Below are 17,064 nucleotides of genomic sequence, written 5' to 3' on the forward strand. Positions count from 1 at the left end.
TGCAGCCTGTTTAAGAAGACACTCCCAAATGACTGAGACTTATTGGGGAGATAGTGGCATAATGGTAATGTCACCAGGCTACTAATAAGTTATGAATTTAGACTCCCAGGCTAATGCTCAGGGGATAGGGGTTCAAATCCCACCATGGCAGCTGGTGGAATTTAAATTCAATTAATAAATCTGGAATTGAAAGCTAATCTCAGTAGTGACCATGACAACTATCAACAATTGTTGTAAAAAGCCATCAGTTTCACTCATGCCCTTTAGGGAGGGAAATCTGCTGTCCTTATCCAGCCTGGACTGCATGTGACTCCAGACACATAACTGCCCTCTGAAATGGCCTACCAAGCCACTCAGTTCAAGGGCAAATAGGGATAGGCAACAAATGCTGGCAATGCCCTCATCCCATGAAGGGATAAAAAATAAACCCAAATAACTGACATGGTAAAATATGCAAGAGGCACTCTCAAGCCGCAATGCACCAAATAAGTTTTAGAACTAAAATTCATTAAAACCACAATCCCAGTGGATCGATGATCTGTTGCAAAGCAGCTGAATCGGGGGTCTCTGGCCCTTCCCCTTCAGCCTGCTTCCTATCTGCCACCAAATTCCCCTGAGGGTCAGTATGTGCTGGTCAGCCTGAGGCTGCAATGGGTTTAGTCCAAGAAATGGCCTTTGTGGAATGGGGTTCTCTTTGCAGAGAAACCACTCTATCTCTGAGATAGAATACTTGTACACTCACTTCCCATTGTATAGAATGTAAAGCATTCAGTATGCTGATCATTTTAAAAATGAGTACAGCTAAATAGAAAACAAAGAACTGGTGCCAGTCCCCAAGACGCGCTTCTACTGATTTTTACTGTATCAGCAAACAGTAATGATGTCTTGCTGCAATTGTATAAAGCCTTGGTGAGACTGCACCTGGAGTATTGTGCACAGTTTTGGTCTCCTTATTTAAGGAAGAATATACTTGCCAATAGAAGGAGTGCAATGGAGATTCAGCAGACTAATCCCTGGGATTGTTTTATGAAGAGAAATTGAGACTGGGCCTGTGTTCTCTAGAGTTTAGAAGAATAAGAGGTGATCTCATTGACACTTACAAAATTACTACAGGGTGTGATAGGGTAGATGTGGATTGGATGTTTCCCCTGGCTGGTGAGTCTAGAACCAGGAGACACAGTCTCAGAATAAGGGGCAGGCCGTTTAAGACTGAGGGTGGTGAACCTTTGGAATTCTCTACCCCAAAGGGCTGTGGACGTTCAATCATTGAGCACATTCAAGAAAGGGATAGCGTGGGATAGTAGAATTGAGGTAGATGATCAGCCATGATCTAGCTGAATGGCAGGGCAGGCTGGACAGGCCAATTGGCCTACTCCTGTTCCTATTAATTTCTTTCCATCACACTCTGTTAACTCCAATAATGGCATTGCCACTTTTTACTTTGAAAAGATTCCAGGCATTCACTCTGTGACTCTCTGAGAAACACTCCTTTCCTACATCAGCCTGGGAAAGGCATCGTGTTCCCCTCAGCTACTGGGAGCTGAAATCAATACCTTTCTTTGCCAGTCATTCCAGTTCTGAACCAGATCTTGAGTGAGACCAGGGCTGCATTTCACAGTCGCTGGCATGGACTTGATGGGCTGTATGGCCTCCTTCTGTACCATAAATGACTCTCTGGACTCATGCTGCAGCAACAACAAATCACATTTATATAGCACCTTTGATGTACGTTGCAAGGTGCTTTGCAGGAGCGTTATCTCACAAAATGTCGCACTTGGTCACATAAGGAGATATCAGGCAGGTGACCTAAAACTTGGTCAAAGATCTAAGCAGCTTTTTCCAGAAGCACAGAGAGGCGGAGAGTTGAAGAGGGAACTCCAGAGCTTAGGGTCCAGGCAGCTGAAGGCACAGCCGCCAACGGTGGAGCGATTAAAATTGGGATACACAAGGGGCCGGAATTTGAGGAGCGCAGAGATCTCAGAGGGTTATGGGGTTGGAGGAAATTACAGAGATAGAGAGGGGGTGAATTCATGGAGGGGTTTGCAAAAAGGTAGGTCAGCGAGCAGAGGTGGGTGATGGGCGAACGGGACTCACTGAGTTAGGACATGGACACTAGAGTTTTGGATGTGCTCAAGTTTATGGAGTTTGGAAGGTGGGACATCAGCCTGGAGTCATGAATGACAAAGGCATGAATGAGGATGAGGAGAATGAGGGTGAGGTGAAAAAGGGTGAGGGAATGAGGATGAGGAGAATGAGGGTGAGGAGAATGAGGGTGAGGAAAATGACGGTGAAGAGAATGAGGATGAAGAGAATGAGGATGAAGAGAATGAGATTTAGGAGATTGAGGGCGAGGAGAATGAGGATGAGGAGAATAAGTGTGAGGAGAATACATGTGAGGAGAAGGCCATTTTGAATCGTGGAACAATATCTCACAAGTCAGCACATGGAAGAGGGACAATAACAGAAGATAAATCCCAGGCGATAATTACCTTCATAGGACGGAGCAGCTCCTGGATTTTTGCTTTGAGTAAATCATTTTCCCTTTGAATCTCCCAGATCAACTCCTGCTTGGGTCTCTGCTCCATGGCATGTTTGAGTTTCATGGTTTGTGTACGTTCCACTTTACAGCCATCCTCTGCAAGCATTAGACTGTGTTTCAACTTCTCAACCTGTAGCAATGTTTACAATTCTCAGGTTATACTTCACACAATTCACAATCACCACAGCAGCACCAGGGGTATGGGACAAACATCTCAGGCCCACCATTCTTTCATTGGGAAATGGTCAGGTCCATTGTCTCCAATGGGAGTGAATGGGAAGGGGTTTGGATCCATTGGGATTGTGTACAATGGGAGTGAATGAGAAGGGTTTGATCCATTGGGATTGTGTACAATGGGAGTGAATGGGAAGGGGGTTGGATCCATTGGGATTGTGTACAATGGGAGTGATGAGAAGGGGGTTGGGTCCATTGGGATTGTGTAAAATGGGAGTGAATGGGAAGGGGTTTGGGTCCATTGGGATTGTGTACAATGGGAGTGAATGGAAAGGGGTTTAGATCCATTGGGATTGTGTACAATGGGAGTGAATGAGAAGGGGTTTGATCCATTGGGATTGTGTACAATGGGAGTGAATGGGAAGGGATTTGAGTCCATTGGGATTATGTACAATGGGAGTGAATGGGAAGGGATTTGGGTCCATTGGGATTGTGTACAATGGGAGTGAATGGGAAGAGATTTGGGTCCATTGGGATTGTGTACAATGGGAGTGAATGGGAAGGGATTTGGCTCCATTGGGATTGTGTACAATGGGAGTGAATGGGAAGGGATTTGGGTCCATTGGGATTGTGTGTAGTGAGAATGAATGGAAACTGGAAGACATTAGTCCAAAGTTCACAGACTTAATGTTTCAGATGTGTGACCTTCCATTAGAAAGGTTTCGCCAGTTCTGATGTAAGGTCACAGAGATAAAACATTAACTCAGTTTCCCTCTCCACACTCACTGTCTGACCTGTTTTTATTCCAAAGTTCACAACGCTGGAATTAGAAAATTAGAAAATGCTCTTTGTATCTCAGGATAATCTACACACGCATGATACAGCCAGAAATAAGGAGATGATCAGGTTGGAGAGTGGAGGGAGGGGAATCCATGGGGATTTTGGAAGGAGGTGGAATTAATGGGAAATACTCCCACCTCCCAACACGCGAACCCACCTCCAGCTGTAAATCCCTGTTCTTCATCAGTGCCGAATTCTTCTCCTCACTCTGCAGCGCAAAGTCCTTCGCCCACTTGTAATTCTCCTCCTTACAGCTCTTCAGCTCCTCACTGTAATTGTTCCGTTCTTCCCTCAACTTCCAGAAACGTTCCTGGTGTTTCTGCAGCTCACTGGCTTTCACCTGGAGCTGTTTGATGTGGTCGTCCTTCTTCGCCAGCTCAGTTGTCAAGTCTTGGAGGCGCTTGTTGCTCTGGATCACTGCCTGCTGCTGCTTCTGCACTTCAGCCATCAGCAGCTGTGTCAGGCTGGACTCTCCCCCAGCATCTGGGCAAACGCAGAGAGAGCTCGTTGTTAATCTGACAACCCTGTAAGACCACACCAAAGATTATCCATCACCCCTTCTATTGTTTTAGGGTCCTCTCTGCGACCTGTGATTCACAAAGAGCAGTCTGAGGGGAGGGCTCCCTCACACCTGGTTTTCAGCTCTCGGTGTTGTTTTCCACAATGCTCACTTTCTTCGCTCGTGAATCGATACACTTATAATCACTGGCTAATCCACTGCAGGAGGAGGCGCACTGATGTCCAATTCTGTCCTCAACTGAGATCAGAACAAATCAAAAGGGCCAACAGGACATCCCAAATTACATCAGAGTCAATTAAATATATTTTTTAAAGAGTAGCCAGTGTTGCAATGTAGGAAACACTTGTGCACTGCAAGGTCCCACAGTCAGCAATGAATTAACTGGTGTTGGTCAAGGGATAAATATTCACCAGGATACCAGGAGAGCTTCCCTGGTCTTCTAAGAGTGACATGGGATCTCCACCGACAGTGCAGCGCTCCTCAGCACTAACCCTCTGACAGTGCAGCACTGCCTCAGTACTGACCCTCCGACAGTGCAGCACTCCCTCAGTACTGACCCTCCGACAGTGCAGCACTCCCTCAGTACTGACCTTCCAACAGTGCAGCACTCCCTCAGCACTAACCCTCTGACAGTGGAGCACTCTCTCAGTACTGACCCTTTGATGGTGCAGCACTCCCTTAATTCTGACCCTCTGACAGAAGCAAGTTAAAGGAAGTGTGTGACAGTCATGTCATACTCATAAAGTAGCGCTGCCCAACCATGATTAATTGCAGCTGGAGGTTTCATCACATGACTTTACCCCAACTGCAGTCATTAGTCGGCCAACACATCCATCCTTGTGTCGTGGGCCTTCCAACGCCAATTGCAAAGCAAAAGGACTCATTACCCAATTGGATGAAGCTTGACCCTTTTCCCCCCCCATTTTCAGTACTTTTATATCTGGTAAAGAGAAATGTTCAAAATAATTCTAATACAAATAACCTTTTTTAATGTCCCAATGACATTTCTCCAGGGTTAAACACAGCAGTGTCCTGGAGATTGAAAAGAAAGCAGAAAATGCTGGAAAAACTCAGCAGGTCTGACATTATCTGTGAAGAGAAAGACAGAGTTAACATTTCAAGTCCGTATGACTCTTCTTCAGAGCTTTTTGCTTTTATCCTGGAAGTTGATCTTCAATTCCTCGAGACTCCAGGCCAATCCTGGAGGGTTGACAAGACTACCATAAGGATAATTGGATAGTGGAGGCTGTAATTTTCATCCACCCTGTCCTCTCAAAATGGCTTCCAGAAAGCCAGCTGACTACTGTTTGTGGTTTCTGGACAAACAGAGACAAAAACTCTGGGAAGTTACTTAAAAATGCAAATGGATTTTCCAGGTGCAGGTTGACTGCCCCCTCAGCATCTCAATGGAGGTGATTTAAAGGACAATGGCTACCAGACCTGTCAGCTCCATGAAGATGGAGTGTCAGTGAGCTGACCATAACTGGTATGTTAGTGGGACATCAATCATCCCCTCATTGTGTATCAATCACCTTGGCTCTAAACCATTATGTGGATAATAGGACACATCGAAACCGCCATCACATGACCCAAATTAGCTGGGAGGGGGGATTGAAGCCTTAGTACTGCACAAGCAATGCCAGCAAGACAGTCTGGGACCAGCACACAAAGATCATCATCCAACAAAAAGGAATGAACCCTGCCTCGAACAGTCATCTCAGGCAGTGAAAAGAGCGGCTAATTTGTTTTCACCTACAAGACTATTGTTTTTTCTCTACAGATGTTCCGCCACAATTTCGCATGAAAAATCCATAAACATCTGACCGCCATTGTCTTCAAAGAACCAAAAGAGAGAATCCTTCAGGCTGACAACACTGGTTCATCCTAAAGGACTGGTTAAGACTACATGACTTGTTTCTTGTTACTGTTAGTAATCTAAGTGCATGTTTCATCTCCAGAACTCATCTTTTCTTGTGTAAATACATGTCTGTTTGTTTGAGGTAATGGGTGTTAGACTGTGCCTACATTCCGGGTGTTGTACAAAAATCTTTTGATTTAACCTTACCAGAAAGCCTATTTGTGTCAATTGTTTAAAGTCACAACACTCAAAAGGTTTAAAACACACCTAAAAAAAATCTCTTGTTGCAGTCACCCGAGAGGTGAGGAAAGAAGGGAAAAGGTGATCTGACCACCTCTTCCCATCTGTTGCAGGAGAGAGAGGCAGAGATTTAGAGAGGGTATTCCAGATCTTGGGGCCCAGAAAGCTGAAGGCAAGGCTGCCAAGAGGGAACTGATTAAAATCAGGGAAGCACAAGAGGCCAAAATCTGAGGAGCGCAGAGATCACGGAGGTTGGTGGGGCTGGAGGAGGTTACAGAGATAGGGAGGGTTGTGGGGGCTGGAGGAGGTTACAGAGATAGGGAGGGCTGTAGGGGCTGGAGGAGGTTACAGAGATAGGGAGGGTTGTGGGGGCTGGAGGAGGTTACAGAGATAGGGAGGGCTGTAGGGGCTGGAGGAGGTTACAGAGATAGGGAGGGTTGTAGAGGCTGGAGGAGGTTACAGAGATAGGGAGGGCTGGAGGAGGTTACAGATATAGGGAGGGCTGGAGGAGGTTACAGAGATAGGGAGGGCTGTAGGGGCTGGAGGAGGTTACAGAGATAGGGAGGACTGGAGGAGGTTACAGAGATAGGGAGGGTTGTGGGGGCTGGAGGAGGTTACAGAGATAGGGAGGGCTGTAGGGGCTGGGGGAGGTTACAGAGATAGGGAGGGCTGTAGGGGCTGGGGGAGGTTACAGAGATAGGGAGGGCTGTAGGGGCTGGAGGAGATTACAGAGATAGGGAGGGCTGTAGGGGCTGGGGGAGGTTACAGAGATAGGGAGGGTGTAGGGACTGGAGGAGGTTACAGAGATAGGGAAGGTTGTGGGGGCTGGAAGAGGTTACAGAGATAGGGAGGGCTGTAGGGGCTGGAGGAGGTTACAGAGATAGGGAGGGTTGTAGGGGCTGGGGGAGGTTACAGAGATAGGGAGGGTGTAGGGACTGGAGGAGGTTACAGAGATAGGGAAGGTTGTGGGGGCTGGAGGAGGTTACAGAGATAGGGAGGGCTGTAGGGGCTGGAGGAGGTTACAGAGATAGGGAGGGTTGTAGAGGCTGGAGGAGGTTACAGAGATAGGGAGGGCTGGAGGAGGTTACAGATATAGGGAGGGTTGTAGAGGCTGGAGGAGGTTACAGAGATAGGGAGGGCTGGAGGAGGTTACAGAGATAGGGAGGGCTGTAGGGGCTGGAGGAGGTTACAGAGATAGGGAGGGCTGGAGGAGGTTACAGAGATAGGGAGGGTTGTGGGGGCTGGAGGAGGTTACAGAGATAGGGACGGCTGTAGGGGCTGGGGGAGGTTACAGAGATAGGGAGGGCTGTAGGGGCTGGGGGAGGTTACAGAGATAGGGAGGGTGTAGGGACTGGAGGAGGTTACAGAGATAGGGAGGGCTGTAGGGGCTGGGGGATGTTACAGAGATAGGGAGGGTGTAGGGACTGGAGGAGGTTACAGAGATAGGGAGGGCTGTAGGGGCTGGGGGAGGTTACAGAGATAGGGAGGGCTGTAGGAGCTGGAGGAGGTTACAGAGATAGGGAGGGCTGTAGGGGCTGGAGGAGGTTACAGAGATAGGGAGGGCTGTAGGGGCTGGGGGAGGTTACAGAGATAGGGAGGGCTGTAGGGGCTGGGGGAGGTTACAGAGATAGGGAGGGCTGTAGGGGCTGGAGGAGATTACAGAGATAGGGAGGGCTGTAGGGGCTGGGGGAGGTTACAGAGATAGGGAGGGTGTAGGGACTGGAGGAGGTTACAGAGATAGGGAGGGCTGTAGGGGCTGGGGGAGGTTACAGAGATAGGGAGGGTATAGGGACTGGAGGAGGTTACAGAGATAGGGAGGGTTGTAGGGGCTGGAGGAGGTTACAGAGATAGGGAGGGTAAGCCTATGGAAGTATTTGAATAGAATGATGACGGATTTGGATCCAATGTAGGTCAGGGAGCACAGTGGTAATGGGTGAATAGGGCCTGGTGGAAGTTAGAACACAAGACAGTGGAGTTTTGGATGAGCTGGAGTTTCGAAGACAGGAGAGTAGCCAGGAGAGCGGTAGAGAGGTAAATGAGAAGGTTTTCTCTTACCAAGAATGACGGAGAATGTGCGGGTGGGGTCCTGTCCCGCTATCCGCCTGTAAAGTTCTGGGTAGTACAGCTCCAGGCTTTCCAGGAAAGCAATGTAGCCTTTGCAGCCAGTCCGCTGCAGTATGTCAAGCAGCATGCCTACAAATACAATGAGGAGACAGTCAGTATTCAATGGGAAGGCCCTGCTCTCTCCGCAACCTCTCCTTTATTTCTGGGATCTGCCACTAAACCTCTGCTGCCGGCCGGAAGGGACCAACAGAAACTGAGGCAGAGCCAGTCTCCATCCCAGCTCCTGGGCGCTATGAGCTCAGGGAAAGTCGCCTTTGTCCTCTTCAGCTCGAAGCATCCACTTGGCTCAGAACCAAGTCCCAGGTTTGGGGATTTGAGCCTCGCTCCAGAACTGCAGACCAGAATTTGAAAGACTTGCATTACTATAGCGCCTTTTATTATCACAGGGTGTTTGAATGCATTTTCCAGCTATTAAATACAGTTACAGCTGTAATGTAGGAAATGCAGCAAAGCAATTTTTGCACAGTAAGATCCCAGAAACAACAAGGTGATAATGAACAGATCATCACTTTTCTCAGTATTGTTTAAAGAATCACCTTGGTCCCAGGACACGTGGGAGAAGACCCCACTTTTTTTTTCAGATACCAGGCATGAGAACTCTTACACTGCCAGGGAGTCGGTTTAATGCCTAATCTTTAAAAGGTGCCATTTCCAACATTGCAGCAGTCCTTCATGACTGACCCTTCAACAGTGCGGCACTCCCTCAATACTGACCCTCCGACAGTGAGGCGCTCCCTCACTGCTGACCCTCCAACAGTGCGGCACTCCTTCAGTACTTATCCTCTGACAGTGCGGCACTCCCTCAGCACTTACCTACCAAGAGTGCCACAGTCCGTCAGTACTGAGGCTCTGACAGTGCGGCACTCTCTCAGTAATAACCCTCCAACAGTTCAGCACTCCCTCATTACTGACCCTCTGACAGTGCAGTGCTCCCTCAGTACTGACTCTCCAACAGTGCTGCACTCTCTCAGCACTGACACTACGACAGTCCGGTGCTCCCTCAGTACTGACCCTCCGACAGTGCAGCGCACCCTCAGTACTGACTGACCCGCCGACATTGCGGCGCTCCCTCAGTACGGATCCTCTGACAGTGCAGCACTCCCCCAGTACTGACCCTCTGACAGTGTAGAGCTCCCTCAGTACTGACCCTCCGACGGTGCAGCACTCCCCCAGTACTGACCCTCTGACGGTGTAGAGCTCCCTCAGTACTGACCCTCCGACAGTGAGGCGCACCCTCAGTACTGACCCTCCGACAGTGAGGCGCACCCTCAGTACTGACCCTCCGACAGTGAGGCGCACCCTTAGTACTGACCCTCCGACAGTGAGGCGCACCCTCAGTACTGACCCTCCAACAGTGAGGCGCACCCTCAGTATTGACCCTCCAACAGTGCGGCGCACCCTCAGTATTGACCTTCCGACAGTGCAGCACTCCCTCAGTACTGACCCTCCGACAGTGAGGCGCACCCTCAGTACTGACCCTCCAACTGTGTGATGCTCCCTCAGTACTGACCCTCCGGCAGTGCAGCACTCCCTCAATACTGATTCTCCAACAGTGCGGCGCTCCCTCACTGCTGACCCTCCAACAGTGCAGGACTCCTTCAGTACTGACCGTCTGACAGTGAGATGCTCCCTCAGTACTGACCCTCCGACAGTGCAGCGCTCCCTCGATACTGACCTTCCGACAATGCAGCACTCCCTCAGTACTGACCCTCTGACAGCACGGCACTCCCTCACTACTGACCCTCCGATAGTGCAGTACTCCATCAATACTGACCCTCCGACACTGCAGTGCCCCCTCAGTACTGACCCCCTGATAGTGCAGCACTCCCTCAGTACTGATCGTCTGACAGTGTGATGCTCCTTTAGTACTGACCCTCTGACAGTACAGCACTCCCTCAGTACTGACCCTGTGACAGTGCGGCACTCCCTCAGTGCTGACCCTCTGACAGTGCAGTGCTCCCTCAGTATTGACCCTCCAAAAGTGTGGCGCTCCCTCAGTACTGACCGTACCACAGTGCAATGCTCCCTCAGTATTGACCCTCCGACAGTGTGATCCTCCCTCAGTACTGACCGTCTGACAGTGTGATGCTCCCTCAGTACTGACCCTCTGACAGTGTGATGCTCCCTCAGTACTGACCCTCTGACAGTGCAGCACTCCCTCAGTACTGACTGTCTGACAGTGTGATGCTCCTTCAGTACTGAACCTCTGACAGTACAGCACTCCCTCAGTACTGACCCTCTGACAGTGCAGCACTCCCTCAGTACTGCACTGGAGTGTTAGCCTGGACTGTTTTCCCAAGTCTCTTAAGCAGGACACAATCTATGACCCTCTGACTCCAAGGGGAGTCCTGAGCTACTCACTGAGCTGCGACTGACTCGGAAGGATACAACGAAAAATGGGCTCAGTGATGTGAGAAGGCTTCCTGATGGAGTCGGTGTTGTAGCGTCATAGAACTTTACCAGAGGTCTGGGGGTGGGAGGGGGGCATCCCTCAGCCCATCATGCCTGTGCTGGCTCTTTGAAAGCCTAGATTCTTTATCGTAAGCTTGTAAAATAATCCTTTTCAGGCACCTGCCTGAAAGTTTCACCACCCTTTCAGCTAGTGTATCCAAATATTCACCACCCCCAGGAGAACGTTCTCCTCATTCTCCCTCCAATTCTTTTGATCATTATTTTCAAGCTCTGACCTCTGGGTACCGACCCTCCAGCCACTGGAAACAGTTTCTCCTCATTTCCTCCATCAAAACCCTGCATAATTTTGCACAACTCAATTAAATCTCCCCATTAACCTTCTCCTCTAAAGAGAACAATCCCTGGTCCTCCAGCCTTTCCACATAACCTGAAGCCTCTCATCACTGGTCCCATTCTTGTAAATCTCCCCCGCACCCTCTTCAGGATTTTATCAGCTTCTTCCTCAGTCGCTCTCTGGGCACCCACCTACTTTCCGTCGCCGGGTGACCAGGTTTGGGTCATTGAAGATTTGCTCCTCGTCATCATGAATGAGAACTTTGCACTGTCGGAGGTAGGGAGTAATCCTTGATGGCTCAATCATTGAGGTTAATTTCGCTCGGTAATTATCCAGGTTGTTCCACAGTTCATTGGCGTCGGTTTCACTCTGATCTGACATTGTGACTCTAATTCCTGGGAAGAGATTTTCTGTAAATATATTTACAGAATTGCAAAATAAATGATGCTATCAAAACTTTAATGGCTCCCCTCCACAGTTCTGCACTACCACATCTTACTGTATTTCTACCAATGTTAGTCTAGTTCCTTCACACTACCACTCAGAACCCGTACCCCAGTGAGAGTCAGAGTGTGTGGGACCTGTGCCCCAGTGAGAGTCAGTGTGTGTGGGACCCGTGCTCCAGTGAGAGTCAGTGTGTGTGGGACCCGTACCCCAGGGAGAGTCAGTGTGTGTAGGACCCGTGCCCCAGTGAGAGTCAGTGTGTGTGGGACCCGTACCCCAGTGAGAATCAATGTAGAGCCATAGAACCATAGAACAGTACAGCACAGAAAACAGGCCATTCGGCCCTTCTAGTCTGTGCCGAAATATTATTCCACTAGTCCCATTGACCTGCACCTAGTCCATAACCCTCCAGACCTCTCCCATCCATGTATCTATCCAATTTATTCTTAAAACTTAAGAGTGAGCCTGCATTTATCACGTCAGACGGTAGCTCGTTCCACACACTCACCACTCTCTGAGTGAAGAAGTTCCCCCTAATGTTCCCTCTAAACCTTTCCCCTTTCACCCTAAAGCCATGTCCTCTCGTGTTTATCTCTCCTAATCTAAGTGGAAAGAGCCTACTCACATTTACTCTGTCTATACCCTCATAATTTTATAAACTTTTATCACATCTCCCCTCATCCTTCTATGCTCCAAGGAATAAAGTCCTAACCTGTTTAATCATTCCCTGTAACCCAACTCCTTCAGACCCGGCAACACCCTAGTAAATCTTCTCTGCACTCTTTCAATCTTACTGATATCCTTCCTGTAGTTAGGCGACCAGAACTGCACACAATACTCCAAAGTTGGCCTCACCAATGTCTTATACAACCTCACCATAACATCCCAACTCCTATACTCAATACTTTGATTTATGAAGGCCAGTATGCCAAAAGCTTTCTTTACAACCCTGTCTACCTGTGACGCCACTTTCAGGGAATTATGTATCTGAACTCCCAGATCCCTTTGTTCCTCCACACTCCTCAGTGCCCTACTATTTACTGTGTATGTCCTACCTTGGTTTGTCCTTCCAAAATGCAACACCTCACACTTTTCCGCATTAAATTCCATCTGCCATTTTCTGGCCCATTTTTCCAGTTGGTCCAGATCTCTCTGCAAGCTTTGAAAGCCTTCCTCGCTGTCCACAATGCCTCCAATCTTAGTGTCATCAGCAAACTTGCTGATCCAATTCACCACATTATCATCCAAATCATTGATATAGACAACAAACAACAATGGTCCCAGCACAGATCCCTGAGGCACACCACTAGTCACAGGCCTCCAGTCTAAGAAGCAATCATCCACTACCACTCTCTGTCTTCTTCCACACAGCCAATTTCAAATCCAGTTTACAACCTCTCCATGGATACCAAGTGTCTGAACCTTCTGAACTAACCTCCCATGTGGGACCTTGTCAAAGGCCTTACTAAAGTCCATGTAGGCAACATCCACAGCCTTTCCTTCATCTATTTTCTTGGTAACCTCCTCGAAAAACTCTACAAGGTTCATTAAACACGACCTACCACACACAAAGCCATGCTGACTATCCTTAATCAGCCCTTGGCTGTCCAAATAATTATATATCCGATCTCTCAGAACACCTTCCAATAATTTACCTACTGCTGACGTCAGGCTCACTGGCCTGTAATTACCTGGTTTACTTTTGGAGCCTTTTTTAAACAACGGAACAACATGAGCTACCTTCCAATCCTCCGGCACCTCACCCGTGGCTAAGGACATTTTAAATATTTCTGCCAGGACCCCTGCAATTTCTACACTAGTCTCCCTCAAGGTCCGAGGGAATATCATGTCAGGCCCGGGGGATTTATCTACCTTTATTTGCTGTAAGGCAACAAGCACCTCCTCCTCTTTAATCTCTATATGTTCCATGAAACTACTGCTTGTTTCCCTTCCTTCCTTATACACGATTCCAGTTTCCTGAGTAAATACTGATGCAAAAAAACTGTTTAAGATCTCCCCCATCTTGTGAGGTTCCACACATAGACGACCACTCTGATCTTCAAGGGGACCAATTGTGTCCCTTACTATCCTTTTACTCTTAATATACTTGTAGAAACCCTTCGGGTTTACCTTCACATTATCTGCCAAAGCAACCTCATGTCTTCTTTTTGCCTTCCTGATTTCCTTTTTTAGTATTTTCTTACATTTTCTATACTCTACAAGTACCTCACTTGCTCCTTGTTGCCTATACCTGCCATACACCTCTCTCTTCTTCTTAACCAGATCGCCAATATCCCTTGAAAACCAAGGTTCCCTATGCCTGTTAACTTTGTCTTTAATCCTGACAGGGACATGCAAACTCTGCACTCTCAAAATTTCGCCTTTGAATGCCTTCCACTTACTGAACACATCCTTGCCAGAAAACAACTTATGCCAATCCACTCTTCCTAGATCCTTTCTCATTTCCACAAAATTGGCCTTTCTCCAATTTAGAATCTCAGCTCAAGGACCAGACCCATCCTTATCCATAATTAACTTAAAACTAATGACATTGTGGTCACTGGACCCAAAATGTTCGCCTACACATACTTCTGTCACCTGACCTGTCTGGTTCCCTAATAGAAGATCAAGTATTGCATCCTCTCTCGTTGGTACCTCTATATATTGATTTAGAAAACTTTCCTGAACACATTTGACAAACTCCAAACCATCCAGCCCTTTTACAGTATTGGGAATCTCAGTCAATATGTGTAAAGTTAAAATCTCCTACTGTCACAACTTTCTGTTTCTTACATCGGTCTGCTATCTCTCTACAGATTTGCTCCTCCAATTCTCTCTGACTATTGAGCGGTCTATAATACAACCCTCTTAGTGTGGTCGCACCTTTCCCATTCCTCAGCTCCACCAATATGGCCTCTGTAGACGAGCCCTCTGGGCTGTCCTGCTTACGCACAGCTGTGATATTTTCCCTGACTAGTAATCACACTCCTCCCCCTTTCATCCCTCCCCCTCTATCACGTATGCAACAATGAAACCCCGGAACATTGAGCTGCCAGTCCTGCCCCACCTGCAACCAAGTCTCACTAATAGCAATAATGTCGTAATCCCACGTGCCAATCCACTCCCTAAGCTCATCTGCCTTTCCGACAATACTTCTTGCATTGAAATAGATGCACCTGAGAACATTTCTATCACGTACGGACCCTTGATTTCTGTCTATACATGCATTCCTCGCTTGACTTTTATCCTCCTCCACCTCACTATCTGCTCTAACACTCTGGTTCCCCACTTCCTGCAAATCTAGTTTAAACCCCCCGGAGCAGCACTAGCAAACCTACCCGCAAGGATGTTAGTCCCCCTCCAGTTCAGGTGCAAACCGTCCCGTCAGAACAGGTCCCACCTTCCCTGGAACAGAGCCCAATTGTCCAGAAACATGAAGCCCTCCCTCCTGCACCATCTCCTTAGCCACGTATTTAGCTGCATTATCCTCCTATTTCTAGCCTCACTAGCACGTGGCACGGGTAGCACTCCTGCGATCATAACCCAGGAGGTCCTGTTCTTCAACTTAATATCTAACTCCCTAAACTCTCTTTGCAGGACCTCCTCCTCCTTCCTATCCACATCATTGGTCCCTACATGGACCACGACATCTGGCTGCTCACCCTCCCTCCTGAGAATATTGAGAACTCGCTCCGAGATATCGCAGACCCTGGCACCAGGGAGGCAACAGACCATTCTGGATTCTCAATCTCTCCCACAGAACCTCTTATCTGTCCCCTTAACTATCGAATCCCCTATCACTACTGCTCTCCTCTTTTCCCTCCCTCCTTTCTGAGCTGAGGGTCCAGCCTCGGTGCCAGAGACACGACCACTACAACTTGTCCCTGGTAGGTCGTCCCCACGAACAGTATCCAAAACGGTATACCTATTGTTGATGGGAACGGCCACAGGGGTGCTCTGCTCTTTCTGTCTATTCCCCTTCCCTCTCCTGACAATCACCCAGCTGCTTGCCTCCTGACTTTTAGGGGTGACTGTCTCCCTGAAACTCCTGTCTATTACTGCCTCTGCTTCCCATATGATCCGAAGTTCATCCAGCTCCAGCTCCAGTTCCCTAACTTGGTTTGTCAGGAGCTGCAGCTGGATGCACCTTTTGCAGGTGTAGTCACCAGGGACAATTGTGCTGTCCCAGACTTCCCACATGCTGCATTCGGAGCACTCGACTGCCCTAACTGCTGCCTCCATTACCTACTCCTAATTTAATTAAAGGACTTTACCCGGCCCTACCCCACTGGGAGCAAGCTCGTCCTCAGCCTCTGCTCACCGAAACCTCAAACCTCCACTCCTTCGCTGGGCCGCTCACACACTGGCCGCTCACAAACTGGCCGCTCACACACTGGCCGCTCACACACTGGCCGCTCCTCTTTTATTTTCAGTCTCCGCGCTCTTTTTAAAATGAACTCCCCTCGCTCTCCATGCTCTTTTTAAAAAAGTGTGTGTGGGACCCGTACCCCAGTGAGAATCAGTGTGTGTGGAACCCGTACCCCAGTGAGAGTCAGTGTATGTGGGACCCGTACCCCAGTGAGAGTCAGTTTGTGTGGAACCCGTACCCCAGTGAGAGTCAGTGTATGTGGGACCCATACCCCAGTGAGAGTCAGTTTGTGTGGTACCCGTACCCCAGTGAGAGTCAGTGTATGTGGGACCCATACCCCAGTGAGAGTCAGTTTGTGTGGAACCCGTACCCCAGTGAGAGTCAGTGTGTGTGGAATCTGTACCCCAGTGAGAGTCAGTGTGTGTGGAATCTGTACCCCAGTGAGAGTCAGTGTGTGTGGGACCCGTGCCCCAGTGAGAGTCAGTGTGTGTGGAATCTGTACCCCAGTGAGAGACAGTGTGTGTGGGAGCTGTCAGCTATACATAAGCACTGATCAGAAGCACAAGTGAAGTATTTGTGTCAAAGATCCAACAACTTCAGCAATCTTAAATGCTGCCAAAGTGATTTTGCCATGGCCTCTCGGCTCTCCCCCTCCACACAATAATCATTGGCACTGCCCAGGTCCTTGTGGAGTACAGTCAGTGTAATTTGCTCTTTCACGGGTTGTAAGGTTTGAGAACCTCTCAGTGATTTTGTTTTAGCTCTGGATCAAAAACAGTGGCTTTTCAAAAAGTGAAACACGCTCATCTCCCCCCTCCCTGTATCAGTGCCTCAGAGACTGGGTGACACAGAAAGATCTCAGCCCCCAGTTCAAACCAGCCCACAAGAGGTTGCAACAATGAGAGAAAATGCTTACCTTGTCCGTGTGAAGCACAGGGTAGTCTGCAGCATTCTGAACAGCAGCAAACATCAGAAAGAGGAAGCTTCGATGAATTGTGAATTGTAACAATGTTGGGTGGGGTCACCTCACAAAACTCTGACACAACGTTTCACCGATTCAATGTCATTCGACTGCACATCAGTCAGCACAGGAGGCCATTCAGCCCATTGAGCTGGTGCTGACCCTCTGAAATAATTATATTAGCACTGAGGGCATGGCAGTGTAGTGGTTATGTCACTGAGCTGGTAATCTCGATATAAAAGGGTTTGA

The 17,064-nt window shown here is 48.5% G+C and overlaps 1 protein-coding gene across 4 annotated transcripts in view; it reads right to left on the reverse strand.

Moving 5' to 3' along the window:
* card9 (caspase recruitment domain family, member 9) overlaps nt 1–16,841 on the reverse strand; it is a 41,440-nt gene extending 24,599 nt beyond the window's left edge. For 2 of the 4 annotated variants that reach the window (XM_041192864.1, XM_041192861.1), the window contains exons 1-6: nt 16,771–16,841; nt 11,233–11,451; nt 8,227–8,364; nt 3,711–4,036; nt 2,490–2,669; nt 1,554–1,685 (exon numbers count right to left, since the gene is read on the reverse strand). In XM_041192864.1, coding sequence (XP_041048798.1) covers nt 1,554–1,685; nt 2,490–2,669; nt 3,711–4,036; nt 8,227–8,364; nt 11,233–11,422 — 966 coding nt within the window. In that variant the 5' untranslated portion in view covers nt 11,423–11,451; nt 16,771–16,841. The remainder of the gene's footprint in view (nt 1–1,553; nt 1,686–2,489; nt 2,670–3,710; nt 4,037–8,226; nt 8,365–11,232; nt 11,452–16,770) is intronic. The other 2 variants (XM_041192862.1, XM_041192863.1) reach the window with 2 other exon arrangements.
* Between the last annotated feature and the right edge of the window lie 223 nt (nt 16,842–17,064).

This window comes from Carcharodon carcharias, chromosome 8 (assembly GCF_017639515.1).
Source record: "Carcharodon carcharias isolate sCarCar2 chromosome 8, sCarCar2.pri, whole genome shotgun sequence".
Lineage (NCBI taxonomy): Eukaryota > Metazoa > Chordata > Chondrichthyes > Lamniformes > Lamnidae > Carcharodon > Carcharodon carcharias.